Source organism: Microtus oregoni, unplaced genomic scaffold, assembly GCF_018167655.1.
Source record: "Microtus oregoni isolate MIOR12 unplaced genomic scaffold, Mior012 000022F_ref0000154, whole genome shotgun sequence".
Lineage (NCBI taxonomy): Eukaryota > Metazoa > Chordata > Mammalia > Rodentia > Cricetidae > Microtus > Microtus oregoni.
This window is the reverse complement of record NW_024543081.1, coordinates 21,174,160-21,193,777: the sequence shown is the minus strand read 5'-3', so window position 1 is coordinate 21,193,777 and position 19,618 is coordinate 21,174,160. Positions and strand designations below refer to the sequence as shown.

The 19,618-nt window shown below is 40.7% G+C and overlaps 1 protein-coding gene across 1 annotated transcript in view; it reads right to left on the bottom strand.

The window, feature by feature from the left end:
- The window catches only part of Fam135b (family with sequence similarity 135 member B), a 279,296-nt gene that overhangs the window by 22,703 nt on the left and 236,975 nt on the right, over positions 1-19,618 (bottom strand). Inside the window, exons 12-14 of the mRNA XM_041671944.1 lie at positions 9,900-10,054; positions 4,363-6,364; positions 2,018-2,184 (exon numbers count right to left, since the gene is read on the bottom strand). Coding sequence (XP_041527878.1) covers positions 2,018-2,184; positions 4,363-6,364; positions 9,900-10,054 — 2,324 coding nt within the window. The remainder of the gene's footprint in view (positions 1-2,017; positions 2,185-4,362; positions 6,365-9,899; positions 10,055-19,618) is intronic.

Below are 19,618 nucleotides of genomic sequence, written 5' to 3'. Positions count from 1 at the left end.
AGTTCAGTTGTATAAATAGAAGAATTACTCCTAAGACAAGGAATAATGGATTAGTAAGCTTGCAAATGTCCAAGAGTATCATCAAGGGTCGAGGAATAAAAAGTTGCTAATTCCAGGAAGCTGCTAGTATGATAGGCACAAACAGTAAATAGAATATTTTGTTGGCATAAAATGTTACATGGAAAGTGGATTTGTTATAACAGAATAAATTAGGCATACATTTCATTCTGCCCATGGGCATTCTAGTGTATCTACATTAACGTGCGGCATGTTCTCTCCTGGGTCCCTGTAGAGTTGAAAAGGAGTTACAAACTATTTAGATAATTTGGTAGCATGCTTTGTCATGTAAATCAACCCCACAGGTCATGGTATCAGAGAACGTCTACACTGTAAATCAAATAACAACTAATTTTATATCATTCTTTATGAATTCTCCCAATGATGCAAAGGTGTATTAACAAAAACACATGATACTTGGAAGAATTCAAGATTAGAGACAAACCTCAATGTGAATATTCTTAGATGCTAATTATCCAGTAACCTATTAAAGCATTTTCTCAAACTTGAAGGCCTCAAGGTCATTGGAAGGTCATGTTCTTTTAGGAGAATACATATTTTCTCTTAGAAAGTTAAATTTCATAACTCTGTTTATGCCAGCAGCTAAATAACATTCAGATTCACTCATGTTATTGCCTAAATCCCCCTAATGACATTTTAGGAGTGGGTTTTTAAAAAAGTTGATACTATTTATCTTTAACATGAAGAATTTGAGAATAAAATATCCTTCTCTACTAAAGATACTAAGAGTAAAAAGTTCTTGGAACCTAAAGCTTTCTAAAACAGTTTTATTTAATAATGTGTTAGACTGAGAACATTTATAACAAGATATGCTTTGAGCTTTTTGGCATGACAGAGAGCCTGTGTAAATATTCATAACTTGTCTTAATGTACTCAGTTCTTAATATAAACATATTAGACAGATTTGAATAAACTGGTTCTATAAAATTCTGAAGCAGTTACAGACATGCACCTTGAACTACAGAAGTAATACTCTGAAAGCCGTCTTTGTGATCACTTGTTTTTCTTTTTATCTGTGACCCAGGGGATGCAATCATGGGCAGCTCATCTCTCTGAATCTGTACAATACTGGCAAATCACCTCTACCTTTGTTACACAACTCTTTCTCAATTTGCATGAGGTAACATAAAAACTCTATGGTCTGACCAGAGTTCTTACTTTCAAGATTTTTTATTTATGTGTATATCTAGGTGTGTGAATGCCACAGGTAGCCAGGGAGCCTCAGAGAACAGAGAAAGACATTGGACACCTTGGTTATAGAGTTTGTGAGCCATTCATCATAGGTGCTGCGAACCAAACTCAGGTCTGCTGGAAGAGCAGCAAGTGCTCTTAACCATTGAGTCAGTTTTTGAACCCCCAGGTTTCTCACATTGCCAAGAATTTTAGAATTTTCAAAATCAGATGTAGGAATGGCTATTAGTAACATTGAGCAAATGAATGTCATGGTCACTCTCATCTCTATTAATCCTAGAACATGGCAGTGTCTAATACACAAAAGGTTCTGCATAAGTGAGAGATGAACAAAATAAACAACAAAATAGTTGCAATCACCAATCCAAGCTCCTAAAAGTGCATCCTTTATGCCTTTCCCTCCATATCTTCTTCTAGGACTATTCTATTGACTCATAACTTCCATCAACTCCAGCATTTCACTCAGGTATTCATTCTAGCAATATGCCCCCTTTTTCAACCATTTACTCCAGTCTTTCTTTTATTCAGAATACTAATTTCATTGGTTATACAATTACTTATACTATTGACTGGTAAAATTCACATCACTGAATTAATTAATTAATGATATGTGTGTATGCACGTATGTAACCTTTGCCATGCCATTTTCCTTGATAGCAATGTTTTCATGGTTGTTGTTTGGTTAGTTTTAGAGACATAAACTGAATGTTGTAGAGTAATTTGAGAAAGAAACTTCTTTAGAACTTACCATCCAGGCCATGGACACAGACCACCAGGTGAATCCCATCTTCCAAGTTTTCCTCCTCTTCCTCTGGTGGGAAATATGGTATATCAGAAGCTAGTACAGATAAGTCACTGTACAGAAATCCTTCAATCTTCAGTTCTTTTTTAAACTTTTCTTTGGCCTGATAAAAACTGGAGAATATACCAATTAATCACAAGCCATGCTGTGTGTTCCATGTTGAGCAGGGAATGAGTGGGGCTGGTATGCAGGAGTGACTTTTAATCACAAACAAATTGTCTTCTGAGCATCAAATGTTAAATGAAACCTTAAGGGAAATGCTGGTGAGCAAAGCTTCATTCTTAATGAGAGAGAGCAAGAAAATACCCCCGACTGAACCACAGGAAGAGTTTTATTCTGCAAATTTCTATTTTAATCTTGCATTTAACAGGAGACTGGGTAGAAATTTTAAGACGCTGTGCAGCTATAGGACATGAACTTCTTTAAATTTATCTCCTGAGATGGTAAGTTTCTTTCCTATCATACAAGCCCACCATGGTTTGGCTTCCATCTTCTTTTCAAGTACGATTTCCCCCCATTCCCAGCAGCAATGCAGGTTTTGTGTTTCTTTGTTTTATTTTGGCTTTGTTTGCTTGTTTTCTGGTTATTACCATAAACTACTTAGCTTGGATTGGCTTGACTTGGCTTGGCTTGGTTTCTTTAGGCTTTGGTGTATTCTAGATTCCAGAAATGACTTTTATACCCTGCTAAGATGTGTTTGTGTGGTCACTTATCAAGATGGTGGTTAACAACACTGGTTCACAGATAAGATTATGAAGATTAGAATCTTGGTTTTTATCACTTCCGATGATTATTGGTTATCTGAAATGCTTGAGACTAGAAGAGTTTCAGTTGTCAGTTGGGGTTGTTGTTGCTGCTTTTAAGATTTAGGTATATATACATAAACATCCTGAGATAACCTGAGGATGGGACCATATCTATACATAGAACTAAGTTTTGTTTTCTATGTGGTCTAAGCACATTACCTGAGGTAAGGTATTTTTATAAAATAGTTTTATTATGTTGAACATAAAATAATTTCATGGTACAAAATTCCTTATATGTATTATCCCACCAGCCATTAAGATATTTTAGATTTCAATAGCATGAAAATATAATTTAAATTTATATGTATTGTCTAAAAAAAGCAAGATCCTAGTTTTTCTTTAGAACAGTACAAAACAAAATAAAAACTTTTGGATCTTGGATAATGTACACTTATAGATTTTCAAGTCAGTGATGTTCTAGCATTAGCATCAGCATCCTCATCTATGTCCCATCGGTGAAGACATTCTGTCCTCTAAAGTGTTTCTTCTGCCTGCTTTCTCTATATGTACAGGTACTGCTGCTGGATATGCAGGAATAATCACATTTGCCCAACACTATAGCCTTGCTTGCTATTCTTATCTGCCTGGTTTTTCCTGCAGTTAACGCAGGGATGACTCTGATCCAGCTTTTTGACAGTGTCTAACTGGACTTCTTGAATTGGTGACCAATGTCATAGAACTGTCACAGGTATTTGATGCTATTTATTAACAATATATCCAATGCTTACCTGCCTGGGCTTTTTTCTTTATGTAAAAATCAGTAATTATTAGCAGTTGGCAAGAGAAGAAAGAGTATGAGGTACTCTGACAAAATTTTTCTATTACGTACCTAATAAAATCTATAGCTGACAATTGAGGGCAAAAAAATGAATACAGTGCAAGCCAATGACCAAGTTATATGTGCTGCTACTGAAAAAATGGTGGCTTTGAGAAGTCCATAATCTTAAAGGGAAACTGGGAGGCAAATCTATTCCCTCAAAGGTCCTAAAATCTCGTTTTTCAAAATATGAAAAGGTAAAGTCACAGTAGTGTTGTAAGACAGTTGTATATCAAAATAAAAATATAAAAAAATTCCCATTAAGAATTTGGTTAATAAGCTATGGTACATCCATACAATGAATTACTATGGAGACATTACATTAAGATACTGAATGAAAATTAACTTATAGAGAAAGATGTTTCAAATATTTTAAGCAGGAAAAATAATTAAGAAGTGTCACAATAATCCTATTATTATTAAAAATGAATATATTTAAGGGACAAATATCTTTATATAAAATTTCTTTATAAAATTAAGTCATATTATATTGGGCTTATTTGTAATTATTATTTTAATTACCTAGACATTCTGAATTACATGATATGTACATTATTTCTCTATTAAGTAATCAAAAATAACAAACACCTCCATGTTTACATAGTATGCATGAAACTGAGAAAATCGGGGGAAAACCTCAACGACCTGTGAGCTCTCCACAAGCTTACCTGAACATCCTTTCACTGACTTCTTCTTCCATCTTGCTGGAATGGGTAGAAACAACTCCAAAAGAACCCAAAGGTTGATGAGTGATGGGGGCTAGGTTTTGTTTAGAAGAGAGTCCGGCCCTAGCAGGGGTCTCCTTGGGTACAGATGAGAAAGGGAGACAGGTGGCAGTGCAAGACACAGACAAGTTCACGACCTCCACTGCCTTTAGGCTGTCCAGAGTAAAGGCCTCTGAGGAGTTCAAGTGGGACCCAGAGATGGAAGTTCCTGTCTTCAGCTCTTGGTTTCGTGACACTTGGGAGGCAATAGCGTGAGTCACAGTGGGGCACACAGTGCCTGCTTCATGTTTGACCTCCAGAGAGGCATTATGTCTTCTATTCAACGGCATGGTATCGTTGACACTTGATGGACCAGTTTGTAGACCTGTAGAGTTCAAGTTGACAGCTTCAAGAGCAGCTGCACTCCTGATTTCAGGCACCCTGTTGTGAGACACAGCCCTGGCTTCTAAGTTGCTGTGGTTGGGGAGTATGTGTTTATCCTCACTTGATTCTTTAGGTTTGCCTTTTGTGGTCTCCACTACTGTTCTTTGAAAAGATCTGGTCCTAGAATTTTCAAGCACTATAGAATATGGTATTTTTAAGTTAAGACCTTTGGTTTCAACACTTGGCATGTTCCCAGCTGTGCCAGACAGACAGCAGGGTCCTTGAGGATCGGACTGGTTCTCTTCACCTTTAGGAATATCTATGTACCCAGGACCCTGGGCTCTGTCAGATTCTAAAGTTATATCTGCAAGAGAGTGTCCTGCCCTGACATCCTGGGCTCTGGAGTCACCAGAAGGAGAACTGTGTCCAGGTGAACTTTTGTCCTTGCTAGAACTGTCCAGGTCTTCAGAAAATCCTCCTGTGTGCTTCATAATGTCTGTACTTTCAGCAGTATCCTCAGGGCTGCTGATCTGGGGTGCAGAGACAGACTTGGTTAGCTTGGTAAGTGCCAACTCGCGCTCCTCATCTTCAAAAGGCAAAGAGCTGATAGAGGTAAGAGAAGCCTGGATGCCACTGGGCAGACTGGTGTTGCTTTCTGTATGGCCACCCTCTAAAGAGTTCCTGTGGTGAGCATGCCTTCGAACCGCCTGGTGTAAAACTTCACGATCACTGGGTAACTCCAACACCCTGCTTCGGGCCTCAGACCAGGCAACAGAACTTGGCTCGCTTTCAATGCCTGAGTCAGATATGATGGAGGCTGACCTTTTGATGATGCCAGAGAGCACTGACAGATCTTCCTGCTCGTCTGCATGGTCCTGCAGGGAAGACGTGGTGTCCGAAGGTTCCCTGTGCGTGGTGTTCAATGAGTCACAGGGCTCAGCAGGGGTGAGCTTCAGGCTCAGCAGTACAGGCTTTCCCTCCTGGTCTGCTCCCCTTCCTAGAGTCCTGAACTCAAGGGCAGCTGTTTCATTTAAAGAGACGGCATTATTCTGACTTATTCCCGCTACAGCTTTGCTTGGCAGAGTCTTAAGATCATAGCTGTCCTGAGAGCTCCTGTGCTCCTGCTGCACATTAAGGCCCAGCATAGGCTCAGCTCTTGGGTGGTTCTTATTGCTAGATTTTACGTCAATGTAGGTCAATGCAGGGGTCTTCCCATCTTCCGGACCTGGACTTTTCCTGTGGATGTCCACATCTGAATCTCGCACAGCGTCAGACCTTGGACCAGTCCAGCATTCACCTTCAGGCATGACAGCTTTGTTTTGGAATTCACCAATGGTCAAATACACCTGAGATTCTGAGCACACATCCACAGGATTCTGTGTGGAGACATTCTCTTCCATTTCTGGACACCTAATAACATCCTCATCAGAGCCCAACTGGGGTGCTTTTGTAGTAGATAATGGAAGGTCTTTCCTCAAAGATGACTTTTGATTTATAAGATTCTTTTCTTTCCCTTTTAGATTCATTATTGCAGGGCTTGTCACTGGGACATCAAAATTAGGATAAACACTCAAATTATGCCCTATAACAAAAGGAGAAAATTGTATTGTAGCTTAAAATAAATATTATAAATCATTCAAGTGCCTAATTGCATGAAAACAATTGAACAATCCCGTATTACTACTTTTTGAAGGGGATGACCTTCAGAGTGTTTAAAGCTCTCAAGTTATAGGAAAAACTTTCTTATTCAGAGGTATACAGATAGTTTAGGCTAGCCAAGTGACTCATGTTAAAATCCCGAAGAATTTATGTTGGTGAGATAATTGAGGATATGGACATGACAAAACATGTGATTAGTGGACGGGACAAGGGTAAAGAAATATCCATCAGACCTCTGTGAAAGGATTGCACCTATGTGAGGCCAGTGGCTCGCACAATCTTGTCCACATAAGAAAACATCAATGCACAGCTCAGATCTTATGACTCGGATGAGCTCCTCAGACTTATAGTTTGACAACAAAGATGGATTCTTCAGGAGAAGAAAAAGTCTTGAGAGCACCAAACCTTCTGACTAAGCTTCAACCTATAAATCCTCTCTCTCTCCCATCTCTCTTTCTGCCTCTCTGCCCTCAACCTTCCCTCCCCCACCTCCTGTTTTCATTTGGAGGATATAGTTGTCCTTTATTCATAACAATAAAACTTTAATCATGGGCATAGCTCCTTTCCAAGTTCTATGAGTCATCCCAGAATATCGTTAAACATGGGTGAATTAAATGAACCGAGAATTTGTAGCCAGTGACCTGAATTCATGTAGTGGCTGTAGCAGTTTATACTCCTAGCAACTGTGGAGACAAGCAAAGAGGAAAAGGGGATCTGCAGAGGAGCAATGGGGCAAATGAGGGCAGTGGAGGAAAAGAAAGTCAACCATGATCCCTCTAAGAACATTTGAACAACACAAATTGGACTTGATGAGTTGGGGGGGCGGTTCTTAACAGAAGAGAAAGTTGGGTGGGTAGGATAATAGGGAGGAGTTGGGGAGAGGGTAAATATGAAGAAAATATAGTATATGATATTTAAAAATTAAGAAAATGGGTATGAAATATAATAAAGAAATCCATTACTTCATATGTTAATTTAAAAATCAAAATATAAGATAAAGGCCTCATGTGGTTTTAATAGAAGCTAAATCAATACAACTTCTCTTAAATGCTATCATGAATTAAGTCATACATATACTAATTACAAACTACATGAGGTTTGATACATGATTCTCTAATAAAATTCAGTGCAATTTATAATTAGATTGAGGGAGGAATGAATTCTCCCTTTACCTGGGTGTAACCAATGATAATAGGAAGCATTTGCTTTCCTCTGAAGACCTTTCCTCAGCCTGCAGCAAGACCAGTATACTCCTTTGAAATTCCCCAATGTCCCTTCCACACATAGGGAGTGTTGTACATCCTACCACCATGTGATGATCTGTTTGTGAACTCTTGTCCCCATGAAAGTGACAGCTTGTGTTTATCCCTATAGCCTAAAGGCTGACACCCTGAGTGGTACATATTTAATTTGTGTTTCTGAAAGGGTCTAAGTCAAGAACAGGAATCTAGCATAGTAAAGATTGTTTGTATTGGCTTGAATATAATTACTACAATGATGTTTAGTTCCACCCAGGGCTATACTAGCATGACTAGGCATTGGGTTGGTAAGATGGCAAGTGGACATTTGCTATAAGGAGGCAGAGGTAGGCAGATCTCTGTGAGTTAGATGCCAGCCTGGCCTACAGAGCAAGTTCCAGGACAGGCTCCAAAGCTATACAGAGAAACCATGTCTCAAAAAAAAAATAACAAAACGAAACAAACAAACAACAAAGAGTAAATAAGCTTTTGCCTTGATGGGATTTTCAAAATATTGGGAAGCACTCAAAGGAACAGTTGTCTTGTTAAGAATAATGTGTGTATGGAAGAATCACATATTTAAAGGCTTAAATTTATGCTCACTGGAACATTTATCAATATCTGATATTAAAAAGACTGAGAAACAATCTGCACCCAATTCTGATGTGCAAATTGACCCCTATGATTGGTGCTTAGTTGCTTCAACTGTCGACTTTTTCTGGAAATTATATAAGAGGTATGCGTTAATGAAAACACAAGCATATAAACACACACAAATACGCACGCACACATATGCATACATGTGTACATATGTTAAAAACTTACCATTTGGGTTGGAGATTTAGTATTGTTCAGTACACATTTCACTTGTCATACATTTACTTGACACTAGATGTCAGAGTACAGCTAGAAACCAAATTCATGTTTGCAAACTTGCTGTGTTCCTACACATCCCCTAGATTCCACACTCGTAAGTCTGCAGATGCAAAAGTTCTGAAATGTAGCCATTTTGATCCACTGTATAAAATGACAAGCAAATTGGCCTGGCTTAAAGCACCTCAGGAAGCTAATAGAGCAGTCTGGACTCTGGAGTTAAGGAGTTGATTTTGGTTGTTTATTGATGCATAGTCTTTCCCACATACTTCTACTTATGTTTCAGTCTCCTTCTCTGAAGCTGTATACATTATTTAAAGGATTAAATAAATAAACCACTTGGTTAAACCAACAACACAGGACTTGACATATTCTGGTAATGGTGTTGGGTTTCTGTGGTCGAGTCACAGGGAGAACAGAAAGGGGACACTCATTTCGTCATGTCTGGTCATTCTGCAGTTGATCTCTGGGTTTACTGACAAACAATATAGCCATGCTGACCGCTGGTATACAAACAAGACGTACAACCTTGTTCCTTCTCTCCCTGAGATTTTTGTTCATGATGTCTCATAGTTTCACAGCCCAATTTTTCAAGTCCTTGACCTGCCTTGAGGCATTCATCAAACAGGTTCTTGAATTAGTGAATGGCCATCTAGAATGACCTAGAAAAATCCTTTCTCAAGAAACCGTTAACCAACCAACAAAACAACCTCAATCACCACCACCAACACAAAACAAGCACTATCACGGTGTCACTGAAGTTCAGTAAGAAATGAATATACTGCCAGGCAGTGGTGGCGCACACCTTTAATCCCAGCACTTGGGAGGCAGAGGCAGGTGGATCTCTGTGAGTTCGAGGCCAGCCTGGTCTACAAGAGCTAGTTCCAGTACAGGTTTCAAAGCTACAGAGAAACCCTGTCTCAAAAAAGAAAGAAAGAAGGAAAAAAAGAAAGAAAGAAAGAAAGAAAGGAAAGAGAGAAATGAAATTAATATAGTTAAAATTGTACTCTTTAGAAAACAAAAGATCTTCACCAGTCTTTAGGTTGTGTGTGTGTGTGTGTGTGTATGTATGTGTAGGTGTGTGTGTGTGTTTATGTATTTCTCATTATATAGGTAATTCAATAGGTGAAACCACAAGAGCCAAGGACATTTTGATCCAGAAGGGACCAGGGAGGCTAACTCTTCCTTCCCCTTTAAAGAGAAAATACTGCCTCGATTTGCTCATACTCTTGTGAACAGTGACCCTCCCCCCACCGCAGATCTCCAATGGCACTGTCTGTTAATGCACTAGTACTTACATGGAAAGCCTAATTCCTGAAGTCTTTTCAACAACAGAGAAAGACAAACCTGAGACAGGGCAGTCCACGTATCTGTCCTCAAAGATAACGGGCAGCGTGTTCCAGTCACCATCAATATCCAGGCACTCTGCGGGCAGTGGGGGCATGCTGGTGAGGTACTCTGAGTTCCGGATGTCCAGAGATAGCTGGCTGTGGGTCTGGATCCTGGGGGGTGCACAGAAGGTAATCAACCAAACAGGGTTGGAAGTTTTCAGTAGTCTTACATCCCACCCCCAAAAAAAGCATTAACAATGATGTTAGCAGATGCAGGTAATGACCATCTGCCTGTTCCATATAAGATGTCACTCAAAGTGACAGTCTGCTTTGCTGAGGCACTGCTCCAAGAACTAGGGTTGGTGCAGTGGACTGTAGTACTGAGCTACTCCTACTGGTTAGTGGAAAGTAATTAGCGTCATGCTACTAAAAGGCTAGTTAAGAAAAGGCTAGAGCGTAGTACACCCACACTGGAGCACTGGACTGAGCTCCCAAGGTCCCAATGAGGAGCAGAAGGAGGGAGAACATGAGCAAAGAAGTCGGGACCACGAGGGATGCACCCACCCACTGAGACAGTGGAGCTGATCTATTGAGAGCTCACCAAGACCAGCTGGACTGTGACTGAAAAAGCATGGGATAAAACTGGACTCTCTGAACATGGCGAACAATGAGGGCTAATGAGACGCAAAGGACAATGGCACGGGGGATTGATCCTACGTAATGTGATGGCTTTGTGGGAGCCTAGCCAGTTTGGATGTTCACCTTCCTAGATATGGACAGAGGTGGGAGGTCCTAGGTCTTACCACAGGGCAGAAAACCCTGACTGCTCTTTGGACTGGAGAGGGAGGGGGAAAGGAGTGGGGGGAGGGGGAGAAGGGTGGGAGGAGGGGGCGTAGGGTGGGAGGAGGGGGCGTAGGGTGGGAGGAGGGGGAGGGAAATGGGAGGCTGGGAGGAGGTGGAAACTTGTTTTTTGTTTATGTTTTTTTTTCTTTTTTCTTCTTTTCTCAATAAAAAAAAAGAAAGAAAGAGAAAAAAAAAGAAAAGGCTACAGATCTAAAATGTGTGCTTTGGAAGAGAAGGTTAAATTTACTCATATATAACTCCAGCATCTTAAACTTTTTAAACTACTTAGAGTCTGATTTTATTTTGGTGCAGCTGAATGAAGAGCCACCTGAAGTACTTCTGGTACTATGTAGATACTGACAGTGTTTATTGGCGTGTAAGCTAATAAATTCAGGCATCATATGTTTTGTTTCTCTATAAAGGAACGGTAAAAACTTGTATTTATTCTTCCAGACCTAAACATCCTTCAACCAATAAATAATAATTTGATTTCAGAATCTGAAGCTATTACTACTTAATAATTTAAAAGTTTGGAGGGACATGTGACTTTACCTCCTCAGAATAGAGCAAATTCATGTTATCTCATGAAAGAAAAGATAAATAATGTTTTTACAATTTTTGTGTATAAGAACTCAATCACTTTCCTCCAAGGAAGGAGAACTTAGGGATTGTAGGTTTAGGAAAAGACTGACCATATGTTTGCCTGGCTGGCTGGCTGCCTGCTGCCTGCCTGCATCTCTTTATGTAGCAGGCTGTGTTCTGGACACGCTCATCTCACTTCCCAGCCATGTGGACTATTTACCTCCATAAAATAAATGTGATGTGTAACTCTACACAGGTCCACAACAAATTCACTAAGCATCACATCATCATCAACAGAAGCACCATGAGTTCAACACAGACATGTGTAGGATTGATAGCATATATAGATTTCATATAAATATACATATAAAATGTTAATTAAGGCAATACATATAAATTTTATGGATTAAATGTTTATCGTATATTTTCTATTTTTCCCATTTTCTACACAAAAAAAAATGGGTTATTTTTTCTCTTATTCAAAGTTCTAGAGGTTGTTGTATTTTTATGCTTCTTTGAATATTCAATTATTTGGATATTTAAATATGATCTTGTGGTCTGCGAGCTGCCCAACCAGCATGGAGGCCTGATCTTTCGGCGCCAGGAGACCCAGCATTGGGGTGAGTTTCTGGCCCACGGCGCCAGCCTGGGACGGGGAGCTCGGGGGTTTCTTGGCCCCCTGTCCTGCTTGGGCTCTCTGCTGCCTCTTTCTTCCTGGCCCACCCAGCTTCCGTCCAGAGCCCTCCCCACTTCGCCCCCACTGCCCTCTTTTGGCGCGTGGCATCGCCCAGCGCAGCCTATCTGGGCGCTGGGTCCGAGTACCCGGGGCTCCCGGGCGGGCAGCAGTTCCTTTGTTTCTGTGGCCTGCCTGCACCAAGCGGGGTAGGCGCTTTGTCTGCGAGCTGCCCAACCAGCACGGAGGCCTGATCTTTCGGCGCCAGGAGACCCAGCATTGGGGTGAGTTTCTGGCCCACGGCGCCAGCCTGGGACGGGGAGCTTGGGGGTTTCTTGGCCCCCTGTCCTGCTTGGGCTCTCTGCAGGGCCTCTACTCCCCGGGTGCTGCCTCTTTCTTCCTGGCCCACCCAGCTTCCGTCCAGAGCCCTCCCCACTTCGCCCCCACTGCCCTCTTTTGGCGCTTGGCATCGCCCAGCCCAGCCTATCTGGGCGCTGAGTCCGAGTACCCGGGGCTCCCGGGGGGCAGCAGTTCCTTTGTTTCTGTGGCCTGCCTGCACCAAGCGGGGTAGGCACTTTGTCTGCTAGCTGCCCAACCAGCACGGAGGCCTGATCTTTCGGCGCCAGGAGACCCAGCATTGGGAGAGCCAACATTGGGGAGAGACAGCGTTTGGTAGGCAAGGAGACCTAATCCAGTAAAAGAAGATCCATAGGGAGCATTTGGAAGAAGAGATGGGCCGATGTCAAGGCAAGAATTCGCCCAACAAGCTGAAAAGCAACATGAAGCTACCAGAAACAAGCGACCTCACAACGGGAGGACAAGAACCCCTTAATCAAGAGGAAGGAGAAAAGATTGACTTCATGAAAGTGATTGACACCCTTAAACAGCATGTAAAAAACGCCCTTATAGAAATGGATGAGAAATATAACAGAAAGTTTGAAGAATTGAATAAATCAGTGAATGATACCCTAGAAAACCAAGGAAAAACAATCAAACAGATAATGGAAACAGTTCAAGACCTGAAAACTGAAATAGAGGCAAAGAAGAAAACACAAACAGAGGGCCGTCTGGACATGGAAAATCTAGGTAAACGAATAGAGACTACAGAAACAAGCATAACCAGCAGAATACAAGAGATAGAAGAAAGACTCTCTGATTCTGAAGATACCATAGAGAAAATAAACACACTGATCAAAGAAAACAGCAAGTCCAACAAACTCTCATCACAAAACATTCAGGAAATATGGGACACAATAAAAAGACCAAACCTAAGAATAATAGGAGTAGAAGAAGGAGAAGAAGGGCAGCTCAATGGTCCAGAAAATCTATTTAATAAAATTATAGAAGAAAACTTTCCCAACCTAAGGAAAGATTTTCCTATGAAGGTGCAAGAAGCATACAGAACACCGAATAGGCTGGATCAAAAAAAAACATCCCCTCGCCATATAATTATCAAAACACAAAGCATACAGAATAAGGAAAGAATATTAAGAGCTGCAAAGGAAAAAGGCCAAATTACTTATAAAGGTAAACCTATCAGACTTACACCTGACTTCTCCATGGAAACCATGAAAGCCAGAAGGTCCTGGATAGATGTACTGCAGAAACTGAGAGACCATGGGTGCAAGCCCAGATTACTATACCCAGCCAAGCTTTCATTCACTATAAATGGAGAAAATAAAATTTTCCAGGATAAAAACAAATTTAAACAATACGCAGCCACAAATCCAGCCTTACAGAAAGTAATTGAAGGAAAATCACTAACCAAGGAGTCCAACAATGACCACAATAACTCAGACATCTAGAGACCCTTCACCAACACAAAACAAAGAAGGGAAACACACAAACTCTACGACTAAAAAAAAATGACCGGAGTTAACAACCACTGGTCATTAATATCACTTAATGTCAATGGACTCAACTCACCTATAAAAAGGCACAGGCTAAGAGATTGGATAAGAAAACAGGATCCAACATTCTGCTGTTTACAAGGAACACACCTCAACCACAAAGACAGGCACCTACTCAGAGTAAAGGGCTGGGAAAAGGCCTATCAAGCAAATGGACCTAAGAAACAGGCAGGTGTGGCCATACTAATCTCTAACAAAGTTGACTTTAAACTTAAATCAATCAGAAGAGATGGAGAGGGGCATTTTATACTCATAACAGGAACAGTTCATCAGGATGAAGTCTCAATCCTGAACATCTATGCCCCTAATATAAAAGCACCCACGTACATAAAAGAAACATTGCTAAAATTCAAGGCAGCCATCAAACCGCACACACTAATAGTAGGAGACTTCAACACTCCTCTCTCACCAATGGACAGGTCAATCAGACAGGAACCTAACAGAGAAATAAGAGAATTAGTGGAGGTAATGAATCAAATGGACTTAACAGACATCTATAGAACATTCCATCCAAATAGGAAAGAATATACCTTCTTCTCTGCAGCTCATGGAACCTTCTCGAAAATCAACCACATAGTCGGTAACAAAGCAAACATCCACAGTTACAAAAAAATATTAGTAACCACCTGTGTCTTATCAGATCACCATGGATTAAAGTTAGAATTCAACAATAATGCTACCCCCAGAAAGCATACAAAGTCATGGAAACTGAACAGTCAACTATTGAACCATAGCTGGATTAAGGAAGAAATAAAGAAAGAAATTAAAGTCTTCCTGGAATTCAATGAAAATAAAGAAACAACATACTCAAACTTATGGGACACTATGAAAGCAGTCCTAAGAGGAAAGTTCATAGCACTAAGTGCCCACTTAAAGAAAACAGAGAAAGCTCTCATTGGAGACTTAACAGCCCACCTGAAAGCTCTAGAAAAAAAAGAAGCAGACTCACCTAGGAGGAGTAGAAGACTGGAAATAATCAAAATGAGGGCTGAAATCAACAAAATAGAAACACAGAAAACAATACAAAAAATCAATGAAACAAAAAGCTGGTTCCTGGAGAAAATCAACAAGATTGACAAACCACTATCCAAGCTAATCAAACGGCAGAGAGAGAATTTGCAAATTAATAAGATCAGAAATGAAAAGGGGGACATAACCACAGACACAGAGGAAATTCAGAGAATCATTAGATCTTACTACAAAAGCCTATATGCCACAAAATTGGAAAATGTAAAGGAAATGGATACTTTTTTAGATAAATATCATATACCAAAGTTAAATCAGGACCTGGTGAACAATCTAAATAGACCTGTTAGTCGCGAAGAATTAGAAGAGGTTATCAAAAACCTCCCTACCAAAAAAAGCCCAGGACCAGATGGTTTCAATGCGGAATTCTACCAGATCTTCCAAGAAGATCTAATACCTATACTCCTTAATGTATTCCACAAGATAGAAACAGAAGGGTCATTACCAAACTCCTTTTATGAAGCCACAATTACTCTGATACCAAAACCACTCAAAGACTCAACCAGGAAAGAGAACTACAGGCCAATCTCACTCATGAATATCGACGCAAAAATCCTCAACAAAATACTGGCAAATCGAATCCAAGAACACATCCGAAAAATTATCCATTATGATCAAGTAGGCTTCATTCCTGAGATGCAGGGCTGGTTCAACATACGAAAATCTATCAATGTAATCCAGCATATAAATAAACTGAAAGAAAAAAACCATATGATCATTTCATTAGATGCTGAAAAAGCATTTGACAAAATTCAACATCCATTTATGTTAAAAGTCTTGGAGAGATTAGGGATACAAGGGTCATACCTAAATATAATAAAAGCTATATACAGCAAGCCGACAGCTAACATCAAATTAAACGGAGAGAAACTCAAAGCCATCCCACTTAACTCAGGAACACGACAAGGCTGTCCACTCTCCCCATACCTCTTCAATATAGTGCTTGAAGTTCTAGCAATAGCAATAAGACAACATAATGGAATCAAGGGGATTCGAATTGGAAAGGAAGAAGTTAAACTTTCGTTATTTGCAGATGATATGATAGTGTACATAAGCGACCCCAAAAACTCCACCAAAGAACTCCTACAGCTGATAAACAGCTTTAGTAATGTGGCAGGATACAAGATCAACTCCAAAAAATCAGTCGCCCTCTTATACACAAAGGATATGGAAGCAGAGAGGGAAATCAGAGAAGCTTCACCATTCACAATAGCCAAAAACAGCATAAAATATCTTGGGGTACATCTAACCAAGGAAGTGAAAGATCTATTTGACAAGAACTTTAATGCATTGAAGAAAGAAATTGAAGAGGATACCAAAAAATGGATGGACCTCCCTTGCTCTTGGATTGGGAGGATCAACATAGTAAAAATGGCAATTCTACCAAAGGCTATTTATAGATTCAATGCAATCCCCATCAAGATCCCATCAAAATTCTTCACAGATCTGGAGAGGACAATAATCAACTTTATATGGAAAAACAAAAAACCCAGGATAGCCAAAACAATCCTATACAATAAAGGATCTTCTGGAGGCATTACCATCCCTGACTTCAAACTCTATTACAGAGCTACAGTAATGAAAACAGTGTGGTACTGGCATAAAAACAGAGAAGTCGACCAATGGAATCGTATAGAAGACCCGGATTTTATCCCACAAACCTATGAACATCTGATTTTCGATAAAGGAGCTAAAAGTATAAAATGGAAGAAAGAAAGCATCTTCAACAAATGGTGCTGGCACAACTGGATGTCATCTTGTAGAAGAATGAAAATAGACCCTTTTCTATCACCGTGCACAAAACTCAAGTCCAAATGGATTAAAGACCTCAATATCAGCCCGAACACACTGAACCTGATAGAAGAGAAAGTGGGAAGTACCCTACAGGAGCTGGGCACAGGAGATCGCTTCCTATGTATAACCCCAGAAGCACAGACATTAAGGGCAACATTGAATAAATGGGACCTACTTAAACTGAGAAGCTTCTGTAAAGCAAAGGACATAGTCAATAAGACACAAAGGCAACCTACTGATTGGGAGAAGATCTTCACCAACCCCACAACAGACAAAGGTCTGATCTCCAAAATATATAAAGAACTCAAGAAACTAGACTTTAAAATGCTAATTAACCCAATTAAAAAATGGGGCACTGAACTGAACAGAGAATTCTCAGCAGAGGAAGTTCAAATGGCCAAAAGACACTTAAAGTCGTGCTCAACTTCCTTAGCAATCAGGGAAATCCAAATCAAAACAACTTTGAGATATCATCTTACACCTGTCAGAATGGCTAAAGTCAAAAACACCAAGGATAACCTTTGCTGGAGAGGCTGTGGAGGAACGGGTACCCTCATCCATTGCTGGTGGGAATGCCATCTTGTGCAACCACTGTGGAAGTCAGTGTTTCGGTTTCTCAGGAAATTCGGGATCAACTTACCCCTGGACCCAGCAATACCACTCCTGGGAATATACCCAAGAGATGCTCTATCATGTGACAAAAGCATTTGTTCAACTATGTTCATAGCAGTATTATTTGTAATAGCCAGAACCTGGAAACAACCTAGATGCCCTTCAATGGAAGAATGGATGAAGAAAGTATGGAATATATACACGCTAGAGTACTACGCTGCGGTAAAAAACAATGACTTCTCGAATTTTGCAGGCAAATGGATGGAAATAGAAAACACTATCCTGAGTGAGGTGTCCCAGACCCAAAAAGATGAACATGGGATGTACTCGCTCATAATTGGTTTCTAGCCATAAATTAGGGCCACGGAGTCTACAATAGGTGAACCTAAAGAAGCTAAGTAAGAAGGTGAACCCAAGGAAAAACATATAGTTATCCTCTTGGCTAAGGGAAGTAGACCCAATTGCCGGGGAGAAAATTAGGATCTTGGGGGTGGGGTGGGAGAGAAAAGGTAGAAGGGAAGGAGGGGGGATTTGGGGAATCAGGAGAATTGGGATAAAGGAAAGGTGGATAGGGGAGCACGGAACCACAATTCTTAGTTAAGGGAACCACTTTAGGGTGAGCAAGAGATTTGACCCTAGAGGGGCTCCCAAGTGCCCAACATGAGGTTCCCAGTTAGTTCCTTGGGTAGCTGAGGATTGGGAACCTGAAATGACCCTATCCGAGAGCAATACTGACGAATATCTTGCATATCATCATAGAACCTTCATCTGGTGATGGATGGAGACAGAGACAGAGACCCACACTGGAGCACTGGACTGAGCTCCCAAGGTCCCAATGAGGAGCAGAAGGAGGGAGAACATGAGCAAAGAAGTCGGGACCACGAGGCGTGCACCCACCCACTGAGACAGTGGAGCTGATCTACTGGGAGCTCACCAAGGCCAGCTGGACTGTGACCGAAAAAGCATGGGATAAAACCGGACTCTCTGAACATGGCGAACAATGAGGGCTGATGAGACGCCAAGGACAATGGCACGGGGTTTTGATCCTACTTAATGTGCTGGCTTTGTGGAAGACTAGCCAGTTTGGATGTTCACCTTCCTAGATATGGACAGAGGGGGGAGGACCTAGGACTTACCACAGGGCAGGGAACCTGGACTGCTCTGTGGACTGGAGAGGGAGGGGGAGAGGAGTGGGGGGAGGGGTAGAAGGGTGGGAGGAGGGGGAGGGAAATGGGAGGCTGGGAGGAGGTGGAAACTTGTTTTTTGTTTATGTTTTTTTTTCTTCTTTTCTTAATAAAAAAAATTATTAAAAAAAAATATGATCTTGTTTCAGTCAGTTCTTCACTCCATCCCAACTTTGATCTCCTGAGTATGGAAAGGTGTAGCCAGAAGACATTGGCTTATAAGCTGGTGATATAAGCCTCCCAGATCCACCTTCAGGGTGGACAGCCGCCATCTGACAGGCTGAGCACCTAGACAGAATGTGCATGAACAGGGTACACATTTTTTTTCTGAAGCCAGGATATCTCTGTTTTCTCCTCTTATCTGACATCATGATTCCAGGTTCTCCAACTTTTGGACTTTGGGGCTCATAGCAGCACCCTTACCCTTCAGGTCTTCAGGCTGTTAGCCATGAAACTGGTCCTCTGGTTCCAAGATCTTCAGACATGGCTGAGCTACATCCTTAGCTTCTCTGGGTCTCTAGCTTCCATACAGATTATAGTGGAGCTTGTCAGCCTGAACCTGAAACTCACTAATTCAGCTAAACTGGTTGGTCAACAAACCCCAAGGATCCTACTGTTTCTTCTTCTGCAGTGCTGGTATTACAAGTGTTTGCTGTAACAGCTTGTTTCTTACATGGGGACTGGGGATCTGAACTCGGGTCTTTAGGTTTGCATGGAAATCATTTTCCTGAGATATCTCTCCAGGCCCAGAAGGAATGGATGGCCCTATTAAATGTTAAATGGTGTTGTAGCTGCTACATGACCGCGAAAAGAGGAAGAATTAGTCTCTGCCACAGAAATGAGCTTCTTCATTGGTTAACACTTACTTAACATCGGTCTTACTTTAATATTTATGTATATATATTGCATATATGTGTATATTACATATATATGTATATATTGAATACACACATAAATGTACAAGAACAAAGAGACTATCATTTTGAGAGGTAGCAAGGGGGAAATGAGAGTAGCTAGAGGAGGAAAGAAAAGAGGGAAAGTGATACAATAATATTATGATTAAAATTAAATTTAAGTAAAACTATTATAATCATTAACACGGGAGCTGTGA